Source organism: Antennarius striatus, chromosome 22 (assembly GCF_040054535.1).
Source record: "Antennarius striatus isolate MH-2024 chromosome 22, ASM4005453v1, whole genome shotgun sequence".
Lineage (NCBI taxonomy): Eukaryota > Metazoa > Chordata > Actinopteri > Lophiiformes > Antennariidae > Antennarius > Antennarius striatus.
Window position 1 is genome coordinate 5,912,565 of NC_090797.1, and position 27,974 is coordinate 5,940,538.

The window sequence follows — 27,974 nt, forward strand, 5'->3', positions numbered from 1 at the left end:
TTGTCTCACCCTCTTCTAAATTTATTACTTCCCTATTCTTTTCTTTCCTCTCACTCTCTTTATTTTGCTTTGTCTTTGTCCTCTCTGCCCTCTTTTAATGAATTTAAATGTATACAATATTCCTCTGCTCTACTATTTGTGTGTCTTATTTGTTGGCCAATCCCAAGTTAATCATGTTTGCTTTTTCAGCATATTTTCATGTTACAGTGTGCATTTGGAAATTACAGCAAAATTAAGTCATGACAATTAAGGGCACACAGTAAAAGATGAGTGTTTATTCTCGTTATTCTCTCATCCCTTGTAATTTTGTGTTTTAGCCTCACTAACAATCCTTGTTTTCATACTAATAGCTTTCATTATTTTGAGCTGTGTTCACATCGGCTGCCAGAGCAAGGATTAGCTGTAGCACCATTCTAACTGGAAGCAGAAGAAAGATACACATACTGTAGCACTGTTAACCCAATCAGGATGAGGCAGCATAACTTGACACAAGGAGAAGCTCATTCACATTAAGAAATACAAGTGTAGGCTCTCAAATGTCCAACATGTTAAAATTGTCAAAACAACATTTATTGTAAAGATCTTATATTTTAAAGTTCTATCCATTTCCTCCTTTTATTTTTGGTCGCATATGCTAATAGTTCCCATGTCTTACCCTGATCATGTTATTGGTCATCTAGCCTCATTAGGATTCCTGGAGCATCCCTCTATGTGCGTTCCTCACAGTGTTGACTCTCAAACTGCCAGGCTTTAGGAAATGGATGTCTCACTGTCAGAGAAATGTGAAGATAAAAACATAGTAATTCACTCCAGAAAAATCAACTACAATCTTAGAGATGTTTTGCTCCTCAGGAGCTCACATGCCATTTTTATTCCAAATTCCCTTCTCCATGCCCCTCATCTGCTCTAACACCCTTTACTTGATTAAAATGAAAATGAATTGTTTCCTCTGTTGCATTAATCCCATGTTGAACTTTCACATTGACTACCTGTATCTTATTCTTATTTACATGATTCATGTTATGTTAATGTTGTTGTATGGGCAGAATATCTTAGTATGAATGCTACACATAATTACAAACTTATTTCAAATGAAGTCCATAATACCATTTATCTAATGCATTTCTAATTGCGAATTCACTGCTGACAGTTGCTTGTCTATCCCCATTGTGAAGAAATAATAATAATAATAATAATAATATTAATAAGCACAAACTATTGTACACGGTTCCAGTGTAGTATGGAAAACACAACTGAAATCACTTGTTTCTCAAACATAAATGGAAAATGTGGGGGAAAAAAGGAAATATGTAGTCATAATCAATAGGCAGCACAAGTTTAAAATGATTGGAGAAAAAATGTGCGTGTGTCCCGTATACATAGAGGAGATGTATTTTGTGTGTCTACACTCTATTGTCATTACTCACCTTCCAGGCACTTATTTTTCCTGTGTAATATCCGCTTTTTCTCTGCGTCTTTCCCCCTATTCTGGGGATTTGAGAAGCTAGGCTAAGTGTGTCTAATCTATGAGTGCATCACGCATGGCATCATATGTTTTGTGGCGTTGTACCTGCAGCTGACAAAAATACACCACACCAGCAGATATCATCCAAGCAGGTAAGAGAAAATACAATAGGGAGGGTGGTACATTGAAAAAACAGTCATCTCGTTGGAATTATTGGTAAGACTTAAAAAAAGACTTAAGGAGTAGTCATTTAAGCTCTTTTTTTTTTTTAATTTAAGCTTTTTTTTTTAAAGACCAGACCATCCAACCTAGCAGTTTTGTGTAGCATTGAAGTTGGGTATATCCCCTGGAGGTGGGCTACAGCTGCAGGCCAGCAGGGTCCCTGCTATCAAGGAAAAAGGGAAAGGCAGCAGGCAGCACTTTCAAAATTGAACTCAATAAAGAAGTCCATTTTCTCCTACACAGTCCGCTTATAGTCACTAAGGAGAGCCAAGGATAAGTTGTTGATTGAGTACTGTACCTCAAATTACAACTACGTGACAACATGTGTTTGTGTGGGCGAACTTGCATGAGGAGAAACAACTGAAAGAACAAGAACTGAAAGTGGATTTTGCAGGACAGAACTTTTGTCCCTTCTTCATGGTATTGATAATCATCATGCAAACACTCAAGCCTATTGAGGCAAAGGCTACATTATTCTCATCCTTCATTGGAGCCCACACTGTCACTAAAGTTGCTCTTCTATTCAATCCTGACAAACCACTCTTTTGTGATTGATATAAAACATACTGCTTTTAGTGTGCCAATGTGGGGAAGTTGCCACTGACAGACTCAACACATGAATGAATAAAACACTGTTATGCCACTGTAATGTCACAAATTTCCCCGCTGTGGGACAATAAAGGCTTATCTTATATTGCGGAATTCAGAGATTTCCCAACCAGTTATTAAGTTAATATTGTGTAAGTAAAATTTAAGTCCTGTCCTGCGTGTTCAAGTGAAAGAAAATTCAACATGGACAACATTGGGACTGCAATGAATTGAACAAACCTGACCTGATTGTATGGAATCTTTTGATGTCTTTGTTATTTTTTTAATATTAGCATTTCTCCATAGCTTTGGGGATTCAGAGTGGTGTGGTCGGCCTTCCTTGAGCAGAGGAAGGACAGAAAATTAGCTGCTGGCTGAGGGTAGACATTAGGCTGACATATGAGTTTGCCTGTGTGTTGATCCACGGGCAGTAACTTTGCATAAATTGCATTTGACTCTGATGAGCACTATATAATGCTTACTGGGACATCCGCACAGCATGAAACAGACATGATTTGTTTGCAAGTTAGCACTTTATGCTTACTTGTACTGATCTGAACATTAAAAAAAAACTGAGCTGGCTGCAGTTTTGAGACTCCTATATTCCCTGGAGTGTGCTGACATGTTCTTGTCTGTTGTGCCTTTTACAGGCAAATAGAGTTTCTATGATTTACAAGAAAACAACAAAAAACCAACATTTCAACACTTTGGATGCTAAGATTTTTAAGTAACATTATTTAAATGCCCCTTCTGGTGTTTTTGCAAGATAATTAGTCATGGTATAATTGCTTTATTGTCAAGGAACTAGATTCATAGCTGGTATGTGCTAACCAAAAATTACAATTTGTCCCTGCTCTCAACATCATTGCTACAGTAAAGTGCTACTCATTTCCATTTGTTAATACTCAGCTAGACCTTCGTAGCTTTTATAATGGCATAGAATATTTACGTTATACATGATATCATACAAATGAGTTAAATGAAGCATGAAGAGTTTCTTCATACATGTGACTCTTTATTTTTTAAACATTCATACAGGGGGATTTGTTTCTATTTCCACAACATGAAAGCTGTCATCATTACATTCAGTAGTTAAGTGCACCCAATGTTTTATTGTTGTCATGTCTCTTTGTGTTCTTTGTTATTCTGTCATTACTTGTTTGTAGAAATATTGTAGCTGCATGCTGCCAGACCCTACTAGTCAATGTGCCGGGTCTCTCTCTCTCTCTCTCTCTCTCTCTCTCTCTCTCTCTCTCTCTCTCTCTCTCTCTCTCTCTCTCTCTCTCTCTCTCTCTCTCTCTCTCTCGCTCTCTCTCTCTCTCTCTCTCTCCGCTCTCTCTCTCTCTCTCTCTCTCTCTCTCTCTCTCTCTCTCTCTCTCTCTCTCTCTCTCTCTCTCTCTCTCTCTCTCTCTCTCTGTCTCTCTCTCTCTCCCTATTCTGTGTCAGTTCATTCACTGATCGCTTCAGTCTAGGTCACTTACTAGCTAGTTGTGTTTATTGGTGTGCAGCCCGACTATCCCCCCCGCACACAATAACCCCTCACCCCACACATACAATTGACGTGACACATGGATGAGCAGTGGTAATTTCCCAAGGCGGACATTGATTTCACTTTCATTTTTATGCCACTCACTGTTGACATCCTGCTGAAAATTCAAATTATGACTTGAAACCTATTGCTGTTTATTAATGGCCCATTGTGTCATTTTTTTAATTTCAAGCCGACAATTACAAACAACCAAAATTGATTCCTGAAAATGGGACCATGTTTAGGGAGGATGTTGTGATTTGATATTTTAACAAATGTAATTTGTTATAAATGTTTATTCCTATGTAACACTGCTTCATAAGAGAGAGCTGACAACAATTGCTAAAAATCACAAACTGAACAAAATTGGATATTTCAAAGGTAATAGCAATGTGTTGTTATACCAGCCAAACCCCTTGTTCAAGCCCATGTGGGAATATTGTTTATAACATGCATGAATCAATAGGCACTGATTGGCTAGTGGATCATTAAATCAATCATACTGACAACTTTCTTGTTATGGACAGCAAAGGGGAATGAAAAGGGTGACTAATGGGGTTGTTTTACTGCTGGAGTGCAAAGGCTAAGTCCTTACATTACCGCTGTGGCCTGTGCTGTTTGTTGTACTACATTTTGCTTCATTTCCCACTTTCTTCACTCTCTTACCTGTTGCTGTCCAAAAAAGTAAAACGATTAAACATTAAGTATTAACTTGGAACCTCTTAGTGTGGTTCACTACATTTGTGGGTCTACAAAGATCATAACGTATCGATTGGTAATAATGGAAGACGTGCTCAGTTATTAAATTTCATATTTTGCCCCACTCTACACTCAAAAACACCAAAACACCAAAAAATCTACAAGTTTTTGGGTTTTTTTTTACTACAAAGTAATACAAGTTCACTTTGATAGGTTTTTAACCAAGCAGAGTCCAAACTAAATACAGTTTGGAGTGTTGAGGGTTTTTTTTTAATATGCATGATTTGTCTAAGGATGGCTTTGCTGATGTAACAGTCTAGACCCTCTTCATCAAGGGCTGCCATTTGTTTTAGCTTGTCACCTTTCACTGTTTACCCATCCATCTGTGGCTCAGCTGTGCACGGCAATAAAATACTGAAAAATAATAGAACCACTGAGACTAATCTGTTCGAATTTTCTTTTAGGAAGTATTTAAGCTCCCCTCATATTCAGAGACAACATCCTGTAAACAAAGACTATGTTTTCTTGAAAGATGCCCTGTTGGGTGTTCAGGTAGTAAGTTTGTGTGACAGGGGAATTGAGCTGGCCGCAAGATTGTTGCAGCTTTTAACTTGGTGATATACTGGTGGGGTGTCAGCCTTTGCCTCTGGCAACATTTTTGAAATTGAATTTGGAGCCTGTGTGTGACCCTGCCTGTTTCAAAAGTAGTGTTATTCAATGAATTTGCAATCACAGTTGTCACTTTACAGAGTTGCTGATGTTAAAAGCCTCGCTACAGGTAAGCATGCGTTTGAAGAGAACACATCAAGTGCATGATCACATGCTGTTTGCACCAGCTGAAGAGAGTTTTTTCTGACTCTGTAAACAAATGCTAAACCTACTCCACATTTTTATGTTCTTTTATTTACATTTTTGAGTGCGAGACAGCCTTCAACACAATGGCTTTGTATGATCAGATATCAGCAAGATTCATTGCTTCAGAACAGATGACACAAACAAAACCGCAATGGCAGGTCTCTCCACAGGATAGCATTCAAATGTTTTTACTCAAATGTTACATAAGAAAAGACTAGACATGCATCCAGCAAACTGTGACAAACCTATACTGACAGTTCAGTCATATAAGATACATTTCTTTCATGTTTGTAAATTACTTATTGCGCTATAATGTATTATGATGAATTGATATTTATTATGAGCAAGCCAATATTACAATGGAAACTTATAAATGTGCTGCAGCACTGACATAAACTCTAACCCTGAGATGCTAGAATATGCAAGTAAAACAAAACACTGACGTCATAGAATGATTCATGACACTGAGTCATCACTCTCTTCATTCTAAGATCCACTGCTAATGGGATATAAAGCTTATTTATTTATCTGAAGTGTCTGAAAAGCAACACAAAAAATTGCATTATGCATTCTGAAGCCTAAAAATTGATAGTTTGTTATGAATTTCAAGACATGCAGTCTAATTGTACTTTGTGAAAATAGCTAAATTACATTTCACCATTTGTGTGTTTCACTGATCTTCCATCCCTTTCTATGCTGATTCTCTAGTCAGAGCGTGTTCTCTGAGGTAGGAATGATTAGCAGCATCTGTGTTTCTGTTGTCTTGTGGGGCAAAAGAGGAGAAATGGGGAAGGGAAAAAAACATTTTTTGCCTTTGCTACTTTAATCTTTTGTGGCCTCTTCTACATTTGCTTACTTCCTCCATCCATCCCTAGCTTTTGTACTTGAACTTCTCTCACTCACTTGGTCCAAATCTCATTTCACAAATGTTAGCCCCATTTCTCTCCCTTGCCTCCTCATTATGGAGGTGTTTTGAGGCTGAGTCTTGTTTTTGAGTCAGATTTTTTTTTCTGTGTTCTTCCCCGAATGGCAGGAGGAAAACAAACGGAATGACGATCGGAAAAAGTCTCAAGAGTAAATTGATAACATATTCAGAGTTTTAGGTTTCACTTGGCAGTGAAATGGAGGTTCATTTCAAATGCTGGCAATAAAGGAAAGAGTTTTCACAAACATTGTTACTTTAATAAGTCAATATGATGCAACAAAGACACTGTTCTGATCCTTTTGTGGCATATTCTCAAAAGTCATCATGGCATCATTATTCTATTAACCAAGGCAATATTGTATAAATATGTGTGCCACTCTGACTTTAGACAGGATATTCAGTGTGGCCAAAGACACTTGACTGGGGGAAATTACTAGCAAAAGATAATTGTGCCCACCTACTTAATTTTCTATTGCTCATGCCTGTAACAAAGCTCCTTTTTATGGTTGCATGTTACTAAAGGTGGACAAGCACAGGTGTTAGGTGGATGTAATCTCATTTATGTGGAGTCATGCTGATTAAATTAGCTACCACGCACAGATGCTGTTATAATCAAACTGGTCAAAATGCATTGCAGTTAAAGAGAAAAAAATACATCAAATAATTTTTTCGCTCTTCTGAGGATTTAATTTAATTTTATACTGTTTATATTACGGTGGCGCAGTGGTTAGCACTGTCGCCTCACAATACGGCGCACCCGGGTTCGAGTCCCGCTCTGTGCGGAGTTCACATTCTACCCGTGTCTGCGTGGGTTCTCTCCGGGTTCTCCAGTTTCCTCCCACCTCCAAAAGCATGCACTTCAGGTTGATTGGCCGTTCCAAATTGCCCGTAGGAATGAGTGTGTGTGCATGGTTGTATGTCTTTGTGTGTGGCTCCGCGGTGCACTGGCGTCGTGCCCTGAGTGTCCCCCGCCTCACACCCTATGCCGCCGAGATAGGCTCCGGCTCCCCGTGACCTGTTGCGGTGGTAGCGGTGGTAATCTGAAGATGACTGATGACTGTTTATATTTTAATTTTATACAGTTTATATTTCTATTTTATTTTATTTTATTTGGATATGTACTGTTAATGCTACATGGGTCTGTTAGTGTAGTGTATGTCTTGTGGTATGTTCTGTTTTTTGTTTTTTCCTAGTGTTTGGCTGAGCAGTGGATATGTGCAATTTCCTCCGGGATTATTAAAGTATCTATCTATCTATCTATCTATCTATCTATCTATCTATCTATCTATCTATCTATCTATCTATCTATCTATCTATCTATCTATCTATCTATCTATCTATCTATCATTTGCATTGGCCCAGTCTCCCCTCTGCTGTCATTCTCACACATACAACAACACACCATGCATCTCAAACCTCAATCTCATTTGCCTATTTTATGTACTGTATGTTATTGAACATGAAAAAAGAATCAACTGGGTTGGAAATAAAAAAGCATTCATTCATTCATTCATTCATGAGGACAAATTGTCTTGAGGGTGTTCTTTCCTTGTAGGCTGCTGACATAGGGTTAACAGTAGCCTTAACAAATTCAACTGACTATATTCTATAGTCACAGTTGCCTTTTGAATAATGTCCTCTTGGAGGTATATTTTCCAGATCCCTGCAACTTTTCTTTGTAGAAACTTTTGGAATCGATATAGGACCTAGAATATGTTTAAGTTAATATAGTCGGACTGTCTTCTTATCCCCAGCAGTCTCCAACCTACAATTGCAACTCTTAACTGTACATGCTGTTTATATCAATGTGGAATACCCTTTCAGAGCTATTCTGCGCCACTTCTCCAACACTCAAACTTCAACCGCTGCCTAACAACTCTCCAACCAGCATAGCAACTGGGCACCGCCTCTCGTTTTGACAAGTGCACAGAAATTGACAAAAAGCCATGTTGAAAAATGTCTCTGTTGGCTCTTTTCCTCCTGTTTTTTTCTCTCCAATCATTCCCTCACTCTGTCAGCAGAGGCAGGCTCTGGGAGGACAGAAATGGCTTTTTGAGTGACACAGGCTGGCTATGCCATTCGTCGTGTCAGCCAGTGAAGAGAATAGAAAAGGAGGTTGAGACAAATGATGATGGCTTGGTCATGATTGTTTCTTCTCATTTTCACCCACCGATTCCCCCCTTGAGGTCAAATAATATGGCCACAATGCCAGTAGGTGTATAAATGTTTTTCATAATATTATGGATGATGGAGTTAATGGAAATTCAAGTAGAAACTGTAAACCTTTCCCTAATAGGGGAAAAAATATATCATTGAGACACCAATCTCTGGATTATTTATGCTTGGAACATCTTCATATGAATGCATGGCAGCCATTGTTCTAAACTTGGAAATAGGTTTGAGAACATTCCACTTTTTTCCCCATCTGGTGTACAAGCTTAAAATGGTTTGATTTCATGCCAACAGGCTAACATTAGTCAGTTGCAGGTGTAGATGGTTAACAGCATGTTGCTGGTTAGCAGAAGCCCCGGATTAGCTGATTAGCTCTCTGAGACAAGTTGGTGCTTTCCTGTGTGAAACTCTCAAGATAAGAATGGAGACTTATGTACTTACAGCCCCAGAAAAAAGCAGTCAAATTAGTTTTGGTTGCATCTGTTCAGTTGCTACTGTTGAGCCATGCCATTGTAAAGTGGTTACCGCAATTAACCCACGTTTTATTGTATACTCGCCATTTGAACTTAATTTTTTTTCACTAATAGGTTTCTTTCTCTTTTGTCAGCTCCTGAAGACAAGCCGTGAATTAAGGTTATAGTGAAACATTTTGTTGTTTTTTTCTTCTTGTTTGTGCTACTTCTGGTGTTGTTCAGCGATTTGAAATGGCTAGGCTTTGTTGGTCATGTACTCCAAGGTATATGTGAAAATGGATCTAAAGGAAAGCAATGCTGTCATGTTGAGAGGTAATGTGGCTTAATACCCTCTCCAATCGTTCTGACCTATAGACCTATATTGGCTCAATGTGGACTGACGACCCCTACCAAACAGTTACTGCTTTGGGCAGTGAGCTGAAGATTTGGATTCTTACCTCTTATCGCTTTACAATACAGTGCACCCTTACACATTTGCGCATTAACACTCGCAACTTCACCTCATCGCAGATTCTTGGTAGACAATCAGGTCTTAGCCCAGAAAACAATGTACCTCTTGGAAGAAATTGGAAATGTTTAAAAATCAAATTACAGTTAATAAGTTAAAAGCTGAAATTAATTTAGACTCCTTCACTTCAGTTTCCATTTGGATTGGATGTAGCAAGTTTGTGTTGACAAAAAATAGAAACTTGCAAAGTAATAACTTGAGTTTTGTGACATTTGTGTTTGTTTTTTTTTAAAAACCATTCGATAACTTTCAGCGCAGTTCAATTTGTTTTCTTACCTGCACCATCACACCACACAGTTAAAGGGAAATATATTAGTAATATTACAAATATAGCTCAATATTCTTCGACCTGAATGCCATGTCACCCCTCTCTTAAAAATAAGATGGATTGTAGTTATTGCTGTTATTGATTTTAATAACCAGGCTGTTAAGCTCCAATGTGGGGTTTTGCTCTTGCTCAGTTACCTCTGGTGCCGTGTGAGTGCTGAGCTTTTTTTCATCTGGATGTCAAAAGATCTATAAACTAATTTAACTAAAGGTTTAGCATGATTGGTTTTGCTGACTTAGGCAGGCTTTCTTTTGTATCATTAAACATTACCATCTACAATAGGTTTTATGATGTTTTCTGAATCCCTTTTCTCATCAAACTTTTCTAATTATGGATGTCTTTCAATAGTGTTGATGTAATTGAAGACCACAGGACTATTGGTGTAATGGATTCAAAATGGACATCTTAGCAAGGCACAGTGTATTAGTTCAAGGATCAAGCTTCTTCACAACCGTATTGATCTTTTGGAGTTGATATAGAAAGACTGACTGATGTTAAATCTTGTCGGTCATTACATTGCCATGGGTCTTGCATTACTCAATGTCACTGACCCTGTGTTGTGTTGAAGCTTGGTGAAACCCCTATGGTGTCCAGTTGTTCTACATGCTGTGGCTTTAGGGTCGGAATGACAGAAAAGTAATATCATGAAGGTCAACGAGCATTAAAAAAGCCTGCAGGTTCCAAGTACAGTACAATCCTTTTTATATGAATCAACATGACCTTGCTCATGTGTTATTTTTAATGGGCCGCAACTGTGTCTGATCAATGTCAAAAATATGTTATACCATATTCTCTGTGTTTGTTAGATTCACAAACTCTTTGACTTAAGTAAACAGTTTTACATTGGTTTAGTTTATTATTCTTCTGAAAATTATCATAAATGATTTTCATGCAAAATTAGTCAGTTTCAGATTGAATGTCAGAAGACATGTCGTGAATTTTTGCTGATAATACACCTTTGAAAAAGCCCTCCACTGGCTTGAAACCCTCCAGCATATCACTCAATATTTATTGTATAGGTCTGATAGTCTGCTGTAGGCCATTTGTAGAGGACAACACCAGCTTCACCTGTGATCGACTTGCTATTGACCTTTTTCGTATTTTCTGTGAGGGCTTCATAAGTCTTCCAACATGGTCCACTTCTTCCGTTTGAATAGACATAAAATGGACATCAGAGATTTCAGTGGTTGCTGTGCATTGATAGACTCTATCATATTTTAGCTGAAATGTTAAATAACCCCAATTTGCCTCTTAAAAATCCTATACATTATGTATTCTGGTACAGAATACAGAATGTATAGAATTACAAGTAGTTCTTTTGCATTACATTTGGAATGTAATAAGTACATGTGGAAGGGTAAAGGGTAATGTATACTTTCAAATAAATGTGCGAAGTTTATGAAAGGTAATGTCTCTGTCAGTATTTCATCATGACTATTAACAAAACTATAATAAGTGTCCCCAGAAGCCCGCCAACAAACACCAGGGAAATGTTATTATTATTTTTTTGTTATTTAATTTAATTTAATTTAATTTAATTTAGATTTTTAATTTAATTTAATACACTGTTATAATCCCTGAAGGGAAATTAAAAAAAATATTGCTGTTTTTTCTCAATAATTCCCCTGATACATGGAGCAAAATAATTTGATATACACTTGAAAAGTAGCTGATGCCAGGATATAATTATAAATTTTAAAAATGGCATTTAACAACCCCAAAATATTTGTTCTCCCACGTACATTAATTGAGAGGGTATCCCACATCACCATGTCTCCCTCAACTCTCCACTAAATTCCCTACATTCCCCTTTTTTTCTGACCAGCGATGCAGTACAAACATCAATTATCTATTGATAAAAGAAAACTCATTAATAGGCATCAGGCAGGTTTAATGGTGGGGATCATGCTTGTTTGCCTGACCGTTAATGACCCTAGCCATTAGAGATTCTGCTTGACTTTTCTCCACCATGCCACCGACAGACAGCAGCCTGCCACTGACAGTGATGCATGGGACCCCTTAGTCACATTGATCACTCTGGGAGAGCGAGTACATACATAGTTACCCACAAAACGCATCCTTTTCCAGTGTGCATGTTATTGCTATATTGCTGGCAAGACTTTCTTTTTTGTTGATTGGTTAAATCTCTTGAAAAACAAATGTTAAATGTTTTTTCCTACAAAAAAGGCTGGCCTTTTTCTTTAAATAACTGATGAAATGTAAGAGTGTAGTGCATTCATTAGACATCTTTTTAGTACAACATTGCAAATAAAAACTACTGTTTTTGCTAGAGGAGATTGAAAGGCATGAACTGTTTGCTCTACAAACAGGTGGACAGACTGAGGAACAGGGCTCAAATGTGACTGGAGGGCACTGTGGTTAGTTTGCTGTAGTGTCAATAAAGATTTGTTTTTCTCAATGTCCCTGCTGCTATAACTGTAGACTGTGGGCATGGGAAGAAATAATGTTGTGGGTGAACACTGTCCTTCTGTCACAACATTGTTTAGACAGCCAGATTAAGACATGCTTCAGCTCTGCAGTGAGCATTGTGGACAGCAATATCCTGCTGTTGTGAGGCCGCTCCTCTCTTTACACCACGCTGTAAAAGGAGTGCTTCGTTTTCTCTACATTTATGCTTTTTTTCCAATTGAAAGTAGCACTGGAAAGTAAATAAATATCTCATGAATGGGTTCTAATGGACTGCAATAGAGTTGTAAGAAATAAATGGATGCTAAAGAGGTTATAAATGTATAATTTTATCAGTAGCAAAAAGTATTCATTACCAACTGACTTTATTTTTTGCTACCAATTATCTATTTAAATAATTAATCTTAAATGGGAAATAAAGAATCTTCTTTCATAACTACTGCCAGAAGGCGAGAAACATGCATTGGCTAGTTTAGACAGAACATATTTAGAATGACCAGACAATGCTACACATGTAAGAAAAACTCGTACCTAGTGTTTTCTTGCAAAGATGAAGATCAAATATGGTATGACACTGATCTTTGGGTATATGATCAAATCAGTCTACAATCAATGTATACTCAGGATGTTTTCGGACCTTTTTTATGAAATAACACCTTTTGACTTTGAATAGCTTCTGTCTTTGTTCTTCTTTGACTCAAGAACGTCTGGAACAGCCTGTTAGATTATTTGACAGAACTTGTTAGAATATTGATACAGACAGGATTTATTATGATATTCTTGGTGGATTATTTACACTTTATTATTGGATTGTTGTTATATTATTGGTGGATTAAAACTACTTTTATAATTCAGATGTATCAGAAGAAGGGCTTTTGGGAATAATTTTCCACCACCATATAAAGTCGTTTTATCTTCTCATATTAGTCATTTCCTTTTTGTCATATAATGGATCAATCTGTCATTCTTACCACCATTTGGTGACTGGTGACCTGTTTTGCCCTCACTGATCCTTTTTTATAGTGAACTACGTAGGTCATCAGTTTGCTGGCGCACCTCTCTTTAACATTGGGGGCATCTGTTGTACTCATGGAAAGATTTTTTTTTCACATTGCAGGCCCCATTACCACACTATTTACATCCCTGACTGATCTATGCCATTAGAGGATCAATATGGGTTTGTTTAATCATTTGTTTTCTTCTCAGTCTCTCTCCCTTTTTTAAGTTGATCTATATTTATAGATTTTTTTTCCGGAACTGACTGCCGCCAACCCCCATGTCCCGATTCAACCGCAGAGACATGCTGACACATTTACCCATTCTATACCGGGACATCTATGTTGTGAGGCAGTGAAAAGTCGCTCTTTCGAAAAGTGGGCTGTCACAAACCTCTCTCATAGACCTCTATCAATATTATGTCAATGGAAACATTCACTACTAATCTTCCCTCTTGATGGATTGAACACATCTGTTATCCGTTATCTTCTATCGGTATCAATTTATAGAATGTGCAATGTGTGCAACATTGATAATTGACTGTGGAAAGAGTTTTGAAAGAGTGAAATGCAATGTGGTTCCTCAATTTTCAGTCAAATGAGAGCACTCTTTTCATTCTATGTAAATAACTTTGGGGTGTTGGAAAATTTCAGCAGCGTGTTATTTTGTTTTTACATTTGTCCATTTTGTGAACAAAGACCCACCAAGCGCGCACATGGGGACATATCCTTTTTTCTCTCTCTCACCAGTCAATGCGAGCCACGCTTTCAGTGCCCTCTCCAAACAATGATTTTTTTTTTTCCTAGAATTTATTCCTGCAGATTGTTACATATTTATCAGCATGGACTAACAGAAAATGAGGTTATATCAAAAACACAAGCTAAAACATTATCTTATTTTACAGGACCGAAATGTTGTCAGTTATGTGTCATGACAATTCGCAACATTGGCACACTAACAGTATATTTTTTTCTAAAAGTTGTTCATGACTTTATAGCCCACTCATTGGTTGTTTTTTGGGTACCTTTGTACAGTTTTCAATTTGCTTAGATTAATAAACCCCACCCACCGGGAACACCTTCATAAAATATTGACTTTTGTGTGGAATCCAATCAGAGCTCTAGATGTCAATGTTATGGGATTGTAATGTATTATTTAAAGGGTTTTTGTGTGTCCACAGAGTAAAATGATGCATGAGGGGAAATATTGAGAAATGTTGGACTTCTGTTTGACGAGACTGCTCATAACTTCAAATGGAGTTTGTGTAGTTTCATGGAAGACCAGGTTTAGAGCAATTCGGCTGACCTGTTTTGTAGTTAAAATCACATACTGACAAACTGCCCTTTTCATGTGGGACAAATTCTACCTTTTTCTGTGACTCTGAGTTAAGTGTCCAATGACATAGGAACAAAGGGAAGTGGGCATATTACGATATTAGGATTGCTTTCTCTAACTTTGACTTTCTCACAACATTGCTCCTCAACCCCATGCTTCGGTCACCTGTAGGGAGGCTTGATATCTTTACAAGAGCACACAAAGGCGCACACACACTTCACACCTCCAAATAGTTTGTTCAGTCTTCAAGTCTCAGATTGATAAATGCCTTATTCTTATGGATGAACAAAAGGCTATTGGTGGGAATGGCTTGAGTTTTCTTTATTTTCCTTTCTTTTACAATGTTTGACTTCCTTTCTCCCCATCTATGCTCACTCTTATTGTTTTCTCTGAGCCAGGACAATGAGTATGACAGAAGTAGAGAGATAAATATCAGTCATTCCTTTTCTATATCCACTTCTTCTGATGTTGTGGGTTGCGGGTTTGCTGGAGCCTGTCCCAGCCAACTGCAGGGCGTGAGGTAGGGTACACTCCAGGGTGTGACACCAGTGCACCACAGAGCCACATTTAGACAGACAAGCACAGTCACACCTACGCGCAATTTGAGACCGGCCAATTTGCCTGAAGTGCATGTTTTTTGAAGGGAGGGAGCCGGAGAACCCGGAGAGAACCCATATAGACATGGAAGAACATGCCAACTCTGTAATTCAACTCATGCAAACCTTTTTCTCTGTAGTGATAAATGTGATCTCAGTAATTGAAATAACAGTCAGATTTAAAATAGTAGCAGAGTTATTGTCAGCGGTGATTGAAAGCCATGACTGACACATTCATTTCCTCTGTGCCTTGCCTTATTTATGTAGCCTGCTCTCTGTCCAGATGAGAGAATGTATGCATAAAACAATACTTGGACTGAGCTTCTAACCCATCTGCCAAATTAGACTTCATTGGTTGAACAGACATTGAACACACTGTAGCCCATATTATTTGGGCATTTATTAATTCACTTTTTCCCTTCAGGTATCCAATATTTGGCTTTGATGTGGTGATAAATTCAAGGCCTTGCCAGTTCTTAAATTGCCAGCCTTCTGTTTTCTTGTATTACTGTTTTCTTTCAAGATTTGTCATTGACATGACGGGTCACCTATTGCATTGCTTTCTTTCTTTCGTTCTTTTGTTTGATCATTTGCTCTTTTTCTTTTTTCTTCCTTACATTTTTCCATCTGTCTTTCATTTCCCTTCCTTACCTCCTTTCTCCCTCCCTCCCTCCCTCCCTCCAATCCTTCCGTCCTCGGTTCCCTCTTTCCTTGTTGTTTTTTGTTTTTCTTTTTGACAACTAAGTGAATTAAATCTACTACAATTTTAAAGCATGCCCTAGGGTCAGGTTTCACTTCAATGCTAACAAATGGTTTTGCCTTTGCGCTTGTGAATGACTGCACATGTGTAGGTGCTTGCACCTACACATGCATGGCTATGGGTGTATGTGTGTTTTGCCTTTATTCGCTTTTCTGTCCACTGTGTCGACACAATCCCAGCGTTTATGAGATTACCGGAGCCCATTTGTGTTCCAGCGGGAGCCATCTTGGCTCTGAGGAAGCCTCCACTGGGAACCATCTGGGCTCTACTCAAAGCAGTTTCCACTCTGCTTCCCCTGTCCTCTCCGCATTGTGACCAAAGCTATTTTCTTTAAATGGACAAGAAATTCAAATTTCCTGTGTGTGTATTTGTAAAACCCATAAATTCATTTTTGAGAGCCCTAAGCTCCAAGGTGGCACTATTCTTTCATGAACATTTGGGAAGCAAAGAGGGAAATGATGCTGATTCAGTTCCTCCTACGTTGCAATAATCCATAAGGACTACTTTTTATTTTCATAGATATACAGACTTATCTTTTATAGCATACCTTGAATTAAGGGGCAGTGTCTTGACTGGACTGGATAATTACAGCTAAACAACAATAGAATAATATATGAACAGAATATTTGAAATGTCAGTATACAGAAAATATATTGAAATAGTTTAAAACCTTAATCACCAGGACAGACTAAGTACCGGTAATCTGTTTTTGTTTTGGGTGTTTTTGTCTATTTTTTAATTTTTTCATTTCACATTTGACCCCTCCATTAGCCTTTTTTTGTCTCTTCACAACTGCCAGTTGAAAAGTGTGTTTGCTTTTATTTAATGATGATGTCAAGGTCTTGGTCACCCAAGGTTTATGGTTATAATATATTTTTGATTTGAGCCTGAATGTCACACTCTCCCATGAAAATTAATATGACAACAGATATGATGAAGCTTTTGTTGAAGGACACTTTTAAAAGCAGGCTATAAGTTTGGTTATTTTTAAACCTCCCATCAGTGAAGCACAGTAACCAACAGTAACTAAAATGAATGTTTCTCTTTTATGAGATGACATTGTGTTATCTTAAAAATTACCACTTTCACAAGATGAGCACAAACATGTTGATATTTGTGTGTATTGCCTGCAAGATTGTTGTTTTTAGAAAACTTTACAAATTTCATTGCAAATTTACATGGAACATGTAAACATTGGAACTACAGTGCCCTCTTGCCACTCTTCATTTTAAAGTGGCAGACTAATTCTCTTTGCATATGGATGGTAGTTAATGTCACACAAAGTTTCTTGTGCAAGTGATCTGAGAAAAAAACGACTACATTCCATTAGCCTCAAGAGAATTGTTGTAAAACCCATGTATGTGATGCCATAAATCTAACTTTAATAACACACTCCTCTTAGCATGTCTCAACCGCCTTCTCCTGTCATCTCTGATTGGTTTATAGCCAGCCTAATAAAAGAATGATTGATCTGCTTTGTCCTGATGCATGCTTTCTCCACATGGTTGTGATAGTCATCACATTTAGGTAGTTATTATATAGGAAATAAGAAAACAAAGTGTCCAGGAATGTGTATATTTTTAGGTGGAGGGAGAATTTGTACTTGACCTAAAGATTATTTGCTGCACCCAGAAATGAAGTCATTTTTATTTTCATTTTTTCATTCCATGTCTTTTTCTACAGTTGTTGTTAAGCAACGGATGAATGTTTGACTTCTGTTGCTTAGCGATAGGACGATCATAAGGTATCATTAGTAGACTTTATCGTCTAGTTACACATATCTTTACTGTCTTTTTTCTTGGTTTCTTGCTTTCATCCTTTCCTTTCCTTTCCCTTCCTTTCCTTTCCTTTCCTTTCCTTTCCTTTCCTTTCCTTTCCTTTCCTTTCCTTTCCTTCCCCTTCCTTTCCTCCATATGTTTAGCATAGATCATCCAAGAGCTTTTGGAATGGATTTAGTGCAGAAGTTCAGTTTTCAATTTTTGCAACAAATTGGCTTTCTTCCCAGCTTAGGCTGCTTTTTTTTTTTTAGATGTCAGTGTTGGTTTGCTTTTGTTTTGCAGTTGTTGCCTTAGTGGTAGTTGTGACAGTTAAGTTAGTACTATCCATTCTAGCCTTTACCCTGCACTCGCCCACTTTCCGATTTGACATTTAAGTCCCAGACCAGCGGTGCTTTAATAGTCTAGTTACATAACTGCGCTTTTAAGACAAAGAGGGACTAAACTGGGTTAGTATCTGATATAGCAATGAGAGAAAAACTGGATGAGGTTTTCGTGAACTAAGATTCACCTTCCCAGGACCTGGAAAACAAATGCCTTATCTCATTGCTCTTACAGTATGTTTTACACGTTAGTTATAGGTACTGTAATTACTTTCAAGGTAATTTTAAGCAACTGTTAAATGCCCAACAATATGTTTTTTCTTTGCATTATTGAAGTAACCAAAAGTAAACTGTCTTCATAAAGTTAAAATATATTTTTGTCACCGTCATGCCTTTGGTTAGAATAAACTATGCATTCATTAATTTAAGCCTTTTGCTTTAGTTAAGAACAAGGCAGAGCATTTTACATTTAACTTGATTCCCTTCAGATTTCCCTTGTGGCTGCATGGCTAAGCAGCCCAGAGTTTTAATCGCTTGACTTCTCCGTATCTCTCTCAGCACACCTGCCCTCTCACTTTCTCGCTGACTAAAGCTTTAGAGAAGGAAAAAAATATATAATTTTTTTGAGCGTTTTGTTTTTTATCTCCTTCTTTTCGTGGTCATCCATCACTTATGAGACAAAATGCAATGAATAGATAATTAGCCTGAATAGGCAGAATTCAGTTATAGTCCGTCATGGGAATTGTGAGATGTTTCCTCCGTTGTCAGCAGGGTTACATATTCCAGTGCCCTCAGTTGTTAAGTTGCAACTTGGGTATCACTAATTGGAAAAGATTTACTTCATAAAAAAGCAGAACGACAATGTTCAGAGTATTTATTATGGTGGAAGTCTCCTCACTGGACACCCCTTACGATGTGACTTCACTGTGAAGAAATGTCAAATGCAGTCTCTTATGCAAAGCATTAACAGGACCTCTTGTCTCCTCCCTCCCCTTATGCTTCTTTTTCAGGTGGAAGTTGAAGTGGAGAGCATGGACAAAGCAGGGAACTTCATTGGCTGGCTGCACATCGAGGGTGTAAATCTGTCAGTGGCGCTGGTGGAAAACTCTCTATCCAAAGTCCACTTTACAGCCGAGCGAAGCGCCTACTACAAAACCTTAGTTTCAGCAGAAGAGGCATCCCGACAGAGGAAAGAGAAGGTAGGTCTCCATTAGGTGTTACACGAGTCGCGACCACTCTACATACTTTTATAGTATGAGAGTGATGACCGCAGTCTCAATCAACTGAAACCCGTCTTCATAAAGCATCAAAATTAGCCTGAAATCGCTTTTTCAGATTCATCCCGCATCCAGATTCATGAAAGGAGTTCTTTAGTATTTGGTGAGTGACATTTAGTATTAGAATTCCTGACTGCAACCCGCTGTTGTCGAATTATTATCACCCCAGATCTGTGGGTCTCCTAAGTCTTAGCTTGTCAGTACTGCATAAAAAAGAGCCATAATTTGGATAAATCATCTCCTTCCTGGTCGGCCATATGGCCACTTTGCTGCCTTACATCTTCAACGACAGAATTTTTTTTAGTCTGCAATGCAGACGGTGGGCATGCACATCCTTCAGAACTCCGTAGAGAAAACAACAAAAGCCATTTGTTCCGATACAGAAACGCACAAACACATTCCTCCACGCTCACAGCTATTGTCCCAACCACACACTTGCTCTTCTCTCTTACAAACCTCATCACACTGCCCCTGTTAAGGCATATCCTGTCCTCCCCTACCAGCCTGACAGCCTAGTAGCACAGGTGTTGCCATGAGATTTGACTTCCTCTGATGTTAAACTGAGATTTTTCTTTTTCCTTTTTTTATCACACCAGAAAGATTGCATCTCTGTGAAGGTGGAGCAGAATACAGTATGTGGGCATTGCACCCAATTGAATCAATATCATTTTGTGCACCATTGTATGGAATATACAGGAAATCCTTTATTCAAAGCTACAATAATGTGAAAATGTTCCATCTGGGCTGTAGAATAGCTGCATATTTAACATTATCATTGAAGCTTCCTTTCCTCAATGGGAGTCGTTTGATGGATGGAGGCCTCTCTCACACTGATCCCGATCTGGCCCTGCTTTTTCATTACGGCTCCATGAGTCACCCCCCCTGCCAGATGCATGAAGTGCCTGGCCAGCTGTCATCATTGTCCTCTTTCTTTCTATCTATGTAACTTATTTCTTTTACCCTGTTTCTTGCTTGGTCTTTCTCCATTATCTCCCTTCAATTCGCTTCCATCTATTTGGATCCTTAAGGAGACACAAATGCCTCCGCTCTCCATATAAATTTGATGTATCGCAGGAGCCAAGAAAGTGCTTTCGTCCTTTTCCCTTCTCTGAATCTGTCATGTTCACAGTCATTGTGTTTCTGCTTGTCTAGCTTGCTCTTGGCTTTCCATCTTTTTGCAGAGATAAACAATTTCTTTACCTTCTCTTAATATAATAAAGAAATGGGTAAATATTTGGATAATGCTACACATCTGAGATTTATTTAATTCCGTTTCCAAAAAAATAACAGTAACAATCTTGCCGGCGAGGTGAGCACACCGATGCTGTCAAGTTAAATCTAAGTTCAACAAGAGGGCACTCACCCGACACCTCTGATGACAATTTCACTACCGGTTTCCAACCCCCTTTGCAGCATCGGGACAGATTGACTCTCACCGCAAGGTTTTGACTTGAGCTAACCTGAGTGCGGACAGGGTGGAGAGGAAAGACGACAGAATGGGGCCTGCGTAGAATAGACATACAGTGATTATGTTTGATGTGAGTTCGCCACAGGCACCGGTGCACAGATCAACCACGGCTTGATTTGTTTGTGTGTGGTTATGCGTAGCAGAGAGTGTGTTGTGTTGATGGATCACAGGGCAGTTGGTTGTATGTGTGTGTGAATGCATAGCATGCAACTTGAAGGCAGATGAGGTGGGACTCAGTGCTCTAATTAACCCATGGAGACCATCTTGAGAAAAGCTGAGAGCTTGAATATTTTTTTTTTTCTTCAGCCTTTCTCTTTTGAAGTTGCAGCTGGTCTTTGTGTGTAGGTTGAGGCTAGGTGGGGTAGATCACAACTCCTCCCATCATCCTTCTCTTCCTCTTTTCTCATTGCCCTCCCTTTACTGTCCCTACGGCGGCGGATATGGAAGACATCAGTGGGTACTGCTGTGTCAGGTTCCCCCACAAGGAAAACAAGGTTGTTGTAAAGAACCGGAGTTGTAAGGTTTGTGTATGCACTCTCATTAAATAAGACTTTGCGTTGGTGGTTCAGTAGAGACCAAGAACAACAAGGGGCTTTTCTGAAGCAGCATCCTGAACCAAAACTGCTTAGTTCAAGTGAGTTAAGTGAATGAGTTTTTTGCTACAATGAGACCAGTGGGACAAAGTGATTGTGTTCTAAATGAAGTATTTCTAAGTGTTTGAAGAAGAGCCTTTTCTAGAGATCAGCATGTTTTGATCTTGCATATCAGCAGCTCTCTGGTTTAGAACAGTCCTTGCTGCAAATCCAAATTTCCGAACATGCAAAACATTCAGAATTTTTTTCTTGCTCACATTTACACTATTCAGCTTTTAGTCAAACTCTGGACATGGTAGGAAATAAATTGACATTTCAGCAAAGAGTTTACTGTTGCAAAGTCATTTGTGTTCCCTCACTTAAACTTATCATCTAGTTTAGCGGGCACTCTTTGTGTGCTTGGATGCCCCTCCAGACAGGAAAATAAGTTTCTGAAATCACAAGCTCAAAAACACTACATTTTGTCATTGTAACATGACAGAACTCATTTCTGATATTCATTCCGATATTTGAGAGTTCCTATGCTGCTGTGTTGTCATTTAAGTTTCCAGGAAACCTTGTGTGGCTTGGTGGCAAGTGTCTTTGACTTAGTATAGCAACGGGGTGGGTGGGCCATTTCTTTTTTATTTATGTTTTGTCTTATGTCTTTTTTTTTTATAGCAGTCTGGCTTATATATAATGGACAGATATCCAGTGATATTCAGATGTTACAAGCTGCCCGCCTGTAACTAACTGCATTTGATTAAACTCAAGGAAGGAATATCCTTTTGTTATTCTCCTATTTTTTTAAAAACTATTTCTGGATTATTTGATTGAAAATTAATTTAATTAAAATAGAAAAGGGGGGGGGGGCACTGTTTTTGTTAATTTTCTCCCGCATATTGTGTATCAAACCATTCAGTAGTGTCCTTCATCTCCTGAAATACAATATGAAACTGTCAGATAAGATAAACAGTGTGCAGTATTTTGTATGATGAATAGTTAATTGAATCAATGAATGTCAATGTCAAGTGCTTTGAAAGCAACAGTTAACACTGTTCTCCTTTTTTGCGAATAATTGGGGGCGGGGGGCAGAGTATTACACTGTGTTATTAAGGTGACATCTCCAGCAGTGGAGAGCTGCCTCTTTACTCGACTAAGGCTTCAGGGAATAACGTTATTGTGCACGTCCCTGAAAGAGTGCAGGAACAGACTTCGCATTGTGCCATTTTTGTCACTATAGAATGTATTGGAGTTGTTAGCCTCCAGGTGACTACAATCACTGTACACAATACACCTTTCACCTCACAAATATAAATTGCCCTGTGGAGCAGCACAGTGTCACGGGAAGTAGCTTTCTCTGTGGAGTTTGTATGTTCTCCCTGTACCTGCGTGGGCTTGAGTTAGGGCTAGGGTTATGGCCTTACAATGAGCCAGCGTCCCATTTAGGATGTACCCTATCATTTACCCATAGCCAGCCAAGATAGGCGCCAAAAGCCCTGTGACCTGCAAAGCAGATGAGCATCTGTAGACGAGACAATTTTAATTGTCTCGTCTACAAGGTGATAAATGGATGGATAAATCAATGCCACACCACTTCAACAGTTTCCTAAAATGCTAAGCCTCAATAAATGGGTCAGCTTAGGTCTCATGGCATCCAATACTATCATAAACTCTGGCTGTATGTTGTTGATGTTGATGTCTTCTTCAGAGAAATATATCGCGATAGCTGTAAACACGCAGAGGAAATAGATATGCTATGAATTGGCGATGCCCAATTATGAGGAGCTGAAGCAATAATTGGCCGTGGTTTCTATGGTGGAAGTTTTCCCTTTTTTGGCTGTAATTACCCAGCCTTGAAGGAGATTAGAACAGTTCAGTGGGTCTCGGAGCAGGAGAGACAGTGGAGGCAAAAAAGAGGATGACAACCCATGTTGAAAACATTTCATGCCCAGGGTCCTCCTCCTTTCTTCACTCCATGCACCTTTCCTTCACTCCATCTTTATACCTTTTTTACGGGCCACAGTCTTCTCATCCTTCCTCCTCCTTTTTACGCTTCTTCTCCTTCAACTAATCAACTTTAAATCCCTTTTATTTGACAGGATGAGTATCTTCTCTGATGCTCATGTCATGCCCTTGTACCCCTCTGCTTCTTGACAAGTTTTGAATGGAACAGGACCGTTTCTTCCTTCTTAACTTATCCTTTTCTAAAGAAAAAAAAAATCCTTCTGATGCATAAATCCTGAATCTGTAGATGTTATTCCTTCCTATGCTTCACTTGTGCATCAGCAACACTCATCAGAGTCATAAGCTTTAAGTGCTGTATTTTTTTTTTAGCTTTTTAATTTAAGGTGGAATCATGAATCTAGAGTTGCAACTATAGCTGACATTGATTTTGCCTAAGGGTCTGTTCAAAAATCTAAACACATGACTGAGAGTAACCATTTTTCTTTTGCAAAGCAATGCACAGTCCTTGAGTTTCTGTGATTAGCTGATTAGCATTGTGGGCATGTCTGATTGTGTTGTTATGTACAACTTCTGTTACTTTTCTTCACTTCAGTTCCTTGTAGTCGGCTCTTTTTTTGTGTGTCGGGTTCTTTTTCTCACAAAACAAACATTTGACACCAAACTAGAAATTCCCATTCCGTCCACTTTGTGTGACAACCATGGCCAGAGACATTCTGTTTAGTGGTTTTCAGTCTGTCCAACCATCTGTCCCATTCTTTTTAATACAATATCTCAGTAATATTTTTTTTTTTTTCAAATTTAGCACAAATTGCACTTGCTGTTCAGGACGCACGTGTCAGATTTTGAATGTTAAAAATCAATGTGATCATATAAAATATACTTCTAGCCATCACTTGAAAATTAATTTTTCTAATTACAAAAAGAAACTGACGTTAATGTCTTCACATTTAGAATGAGTCGTCTTGTTATATTTGTTACTGGTGATTGTCAGTTTAATAATAGCATCCATTATACAAGTAATACCTTTCATTAAATTCCTCCACTGCCTTGTTTGAGTCTTTTCATACATGTGTAAAAGCTGTAATTGGACTGATTGAAGAAAGCTTCCTAACAGGAAGTGGTTATGGGAGATTATCTAGTGATATCTTGCTGTTTTCTAACGAGAATGCAAAAAAACAGCATCTTCCCATCAAAGCTGTGTATTCTTAGCAATCAGTGCATCACACACCTGCCTAAACAGGAAGAAGCTACAGATGAATCAAGATAATTGGGCTTTTAACAAATCTAATAGTTTCCGAGTTCAAGCTGGGGGGTTACCTCAAGTGGACTGATTTCACTCTGGAAAAATAGTTGACTTTGACATTTTTCCCTACTGTCATAATATTTCCATTACTATTCTACAGGGTTTCCTTAAGCTTTACCTAAAGTGGTTTTAATTAAACTCCAAGGGGACACATTATTTCTACAATACCGTCCATTTTGTGCTACATATGCGCTATGCTGATTCTTCATTTTCAGCAAAAAAGTCTTTTCTTTGTTGAGCTACATACATGTAGCCATAGCAAGTTTTCATGGATGAGAGCTCTTTTTTTATTATTTCCATTCTCAGCGCATTCCTAAGCCCTGAGGCCACTGAAGCGCTTTTAGGGTTGTAATCTTTTTTCTTTTCAAATTCTTTCTTCTTGGTCTCTCATAGTGAAATAACTTGTGGTAGTCACCACAGCTACTGTATATTATGGAAAATATTTGAGATTAAAGTATATTCTAGTGACTTTTATTCTGGAGGGTTTGAGTGATATCTCCACTCAAATTTTACTCTGTTTTTTTTTACTGTGACTGCACTTAGTTCAACAATTTGGATCTCTTTTGGTCAAATTGCATTGGTACTCCTGTCAATTATCCTCACTTTACTCGAACCATTTTGATTTTAGTCCCTACCTGTCCTCACTTTGCAGTGAGATTTTTGGCAAACATTAAATCATTTCTATTACTTTTCTCACACAAATTGTCTTAGGCCTTTTAAATTTTTTTTATAGCATTAATAGCATTCTGGGTCAAACTGAATGCACCTGTATTATCACTCCAGTCTTCTTTCACTTCTGATTTAACAAGATTTATGAAATGGAACAATGTCTGTGGCAATCACAAGGCGATAACTACCGTAATTAATAACTTGACTGGTTACACATCAAGTTCATTTGAGAGGTATCAGGAATGAATGTTGAAACAAAACAACAAAAAAAGCTTTTCCTCGCATGGTGTAATATTTATTTGGCTGTATTCTTCTGGTCACAAACCTTCACAGCTCGTTTGAATTTCTTCAGTTGCTAAATGAAACAAACTCAAAGCAGTTTTTGTTGTGAGTCTTCCAATTGGGTAAACTTGGAATTAAAAAGGCACTTTGTCTGGTCTTTTAGGCCCATCTGAAGTACTGTATACCTCATGTTAATTTAATAAGCCTGGACTTCTCTCGTAGAATCTGAGAAAATGCATACTTTGTGCATTCTGCAGACATGCATAATGCAGGTGTTGTATAAAAAACTGCTGATTTGTGATAACTGTCACAACAACAAACAGTTATGTGGACATAATATGAACCTGGTTGAATAATACATTGTCCTTGTTCATGTATGACATTAGATCAAATATTGAAATTTTGTTTCTGTCATTTATCATTGCCATAAATTTTGGACGGTTGAGAACACCAGAATATAAGTCGCATCAACTAAATTTTAAAAGAAAAAGCTTCTTACAATCTTCGAGTGTTTTCCATCATGCACGGGTGTACATGGTGATTAAACTGTTCAATACACAATCAAACTACGGTAGCGTTGTCTTCTCCACACTATCTCTTCAACCCATCTTTCTCTCCCTTGCACTTCCTGATAGAGTGCCCCCGGGAGGCCATTAGCCCACTAATCTAGACATTAGCCATATCATTGTTCAAAGCAGAGGTTTCAAAGTTTATGAAAAAAGCTGTGGTTTATAGTCCGGAATTTATGGCATGTTAGTTATCGCTTATCGTTGTTCTGACCCTGTGACCCCTTTTTTTTTCACAACATATTTTAACAGAATAGGCATCAGATCCATTAAAAAAAAAATCATATTTCTAATGGTATCATTTTGATGGACTACCTCAGAGACGGAAGGCTAGGAGAATTGCAGGTGATTTGCATTTTTTTGCCCTTAAAGAGATAAGTGACTGAAACTATACGGTACATCACCTCAACTGTTGGCAGTCTATTTATACTGTTCTGGCTGCTGTTTTGATATAGTGTGTGTTTTATTACACAGTGCAGCACAGCAGCAATCATCAGTCAAGTAACTTTTGGATCACTGAACTACTGTTGTAACATTGTGGAGCACTGACACAGGTAGCACAGCTGACGCAATTGACTTCTCCTACCGCTGGTACTGTTGATGATTCATGCTTGTCTTCATCATTAGAAATCAGAGCATAATGCAGTGTATTGTCTCTACAGCACGAGCCAATGAACAGTTGGCTTGTGCTGTAGATGTGTCAGATGGTTACTTTAGCAAACTAATGAATATGCCTGAAGCATTTTATTAGCTAAACTGTGATACCACAAAGAGGGTTATTACTTAGCACTGGTTTACCGTGTTACGTTTCAAATATTTAAAAACTTTATGGTTTGTTTTTCATGGAATAATCCACTTTTAGACACAGGAACAATAATAAAACTGTCGAGATAGCCTTACACCTATGTAGATGTGTGACTTGAGGGAATTCAGACCTATGCTGGAAATCATCAACACATCCACAGCGAGAAACTTCGCCCCGTTTCCGGCGTGTCAATAGAGAAACAAGATGAAGGTTTGTAGGTTTTTGTTTTCCTTTTTTTTTTTGGGCAAGAGTGAAAGGACAGTAGGATCGCAGCAAGGGTACATTAGTGCCTGTAGGGCCGCCGCAATGGGAAAAGTGACCCAAGTGACACCTCTAGTCTGTGGAAATGATGTAGAGGACTATACATTCTGTTATATGTCACAAATTCCCAGACCTCATTTTGTTGGTATGCAACATGTCTTAGCATTTGTATCTGCACACAGTGTCCACATATGTGAATTTTCTCCCACCGTCGTCTAACTTCTCAAGCTCGGTGCGCACAAACTAAACCACCTACTAAAATCCAAAGAGCTGATGGAGGCTTTTCCATAAGGCTGTTGGATTACATAATGATTCTCAGTGTGCTCTTACATATCCTGGCACACACAAACGTGGTCCCAGATGGAGGGAGGATCCACATGTGCACACACCATGTCTCTTTCTTGCTTACTCCAACACACTTTGAGCATGTACACACTGGCAGTGCAGATGCAGACATACGGAGGCATGCTGTCCTGTGACGCACACCCCCTGCCTTGCCTTCTATGGCAAACTGGCCCCTCTATGCCCTGAGGTGTAGAGATGCAGAATAAGATCAGTGGACCCAGTGATGTGTGCGGTAGGTATATGTCAACCCACAGTTCTCTTTTTGCTGTCTTTGTCCATCTTTTTTTTCAGTTCCGATCTGCAAAGTCAGCAGTCTGTCATCTCCTCTTCAGTTTCCAGAAAGCTCATTCAAAACATTCCTTCCATTTTTATCTGCTTTCTTCTTCTTTTGACACACAGGGTGAATATTTGCGCATATATCGGTGACCTGCTAGACGACGCTTGCAAACTCTTTTTGATGAGTAAGAAATTTTGAAAAAACAG

At 38.4% G+C, this 27,974-nt stretch overlaps 1 protein-coding gene across 1 annotated transcript in view; it reads left to right on the forward strand.

Annotated features, from left to right (window-relative positions):
• Window positions 1-27,974, forward strand: part of snd1 (staphylococcal nuclease and tudor domain containing 1) — a 144,914-nt gene that overhangs the window by 72,886 nt on the left and 44,054 nt on the right. The window contains exon 17 of the mRNA XM_068306401.1: window positions 18,986-19,174. Within this exon, the coding sequence (XP_068162502.1) occupies window positions 18,986-19,174 (189 nt within the window). The remainder of the gene's footprint in view (window positions 1-18,985; window positions 19,175-27,974) is intronic.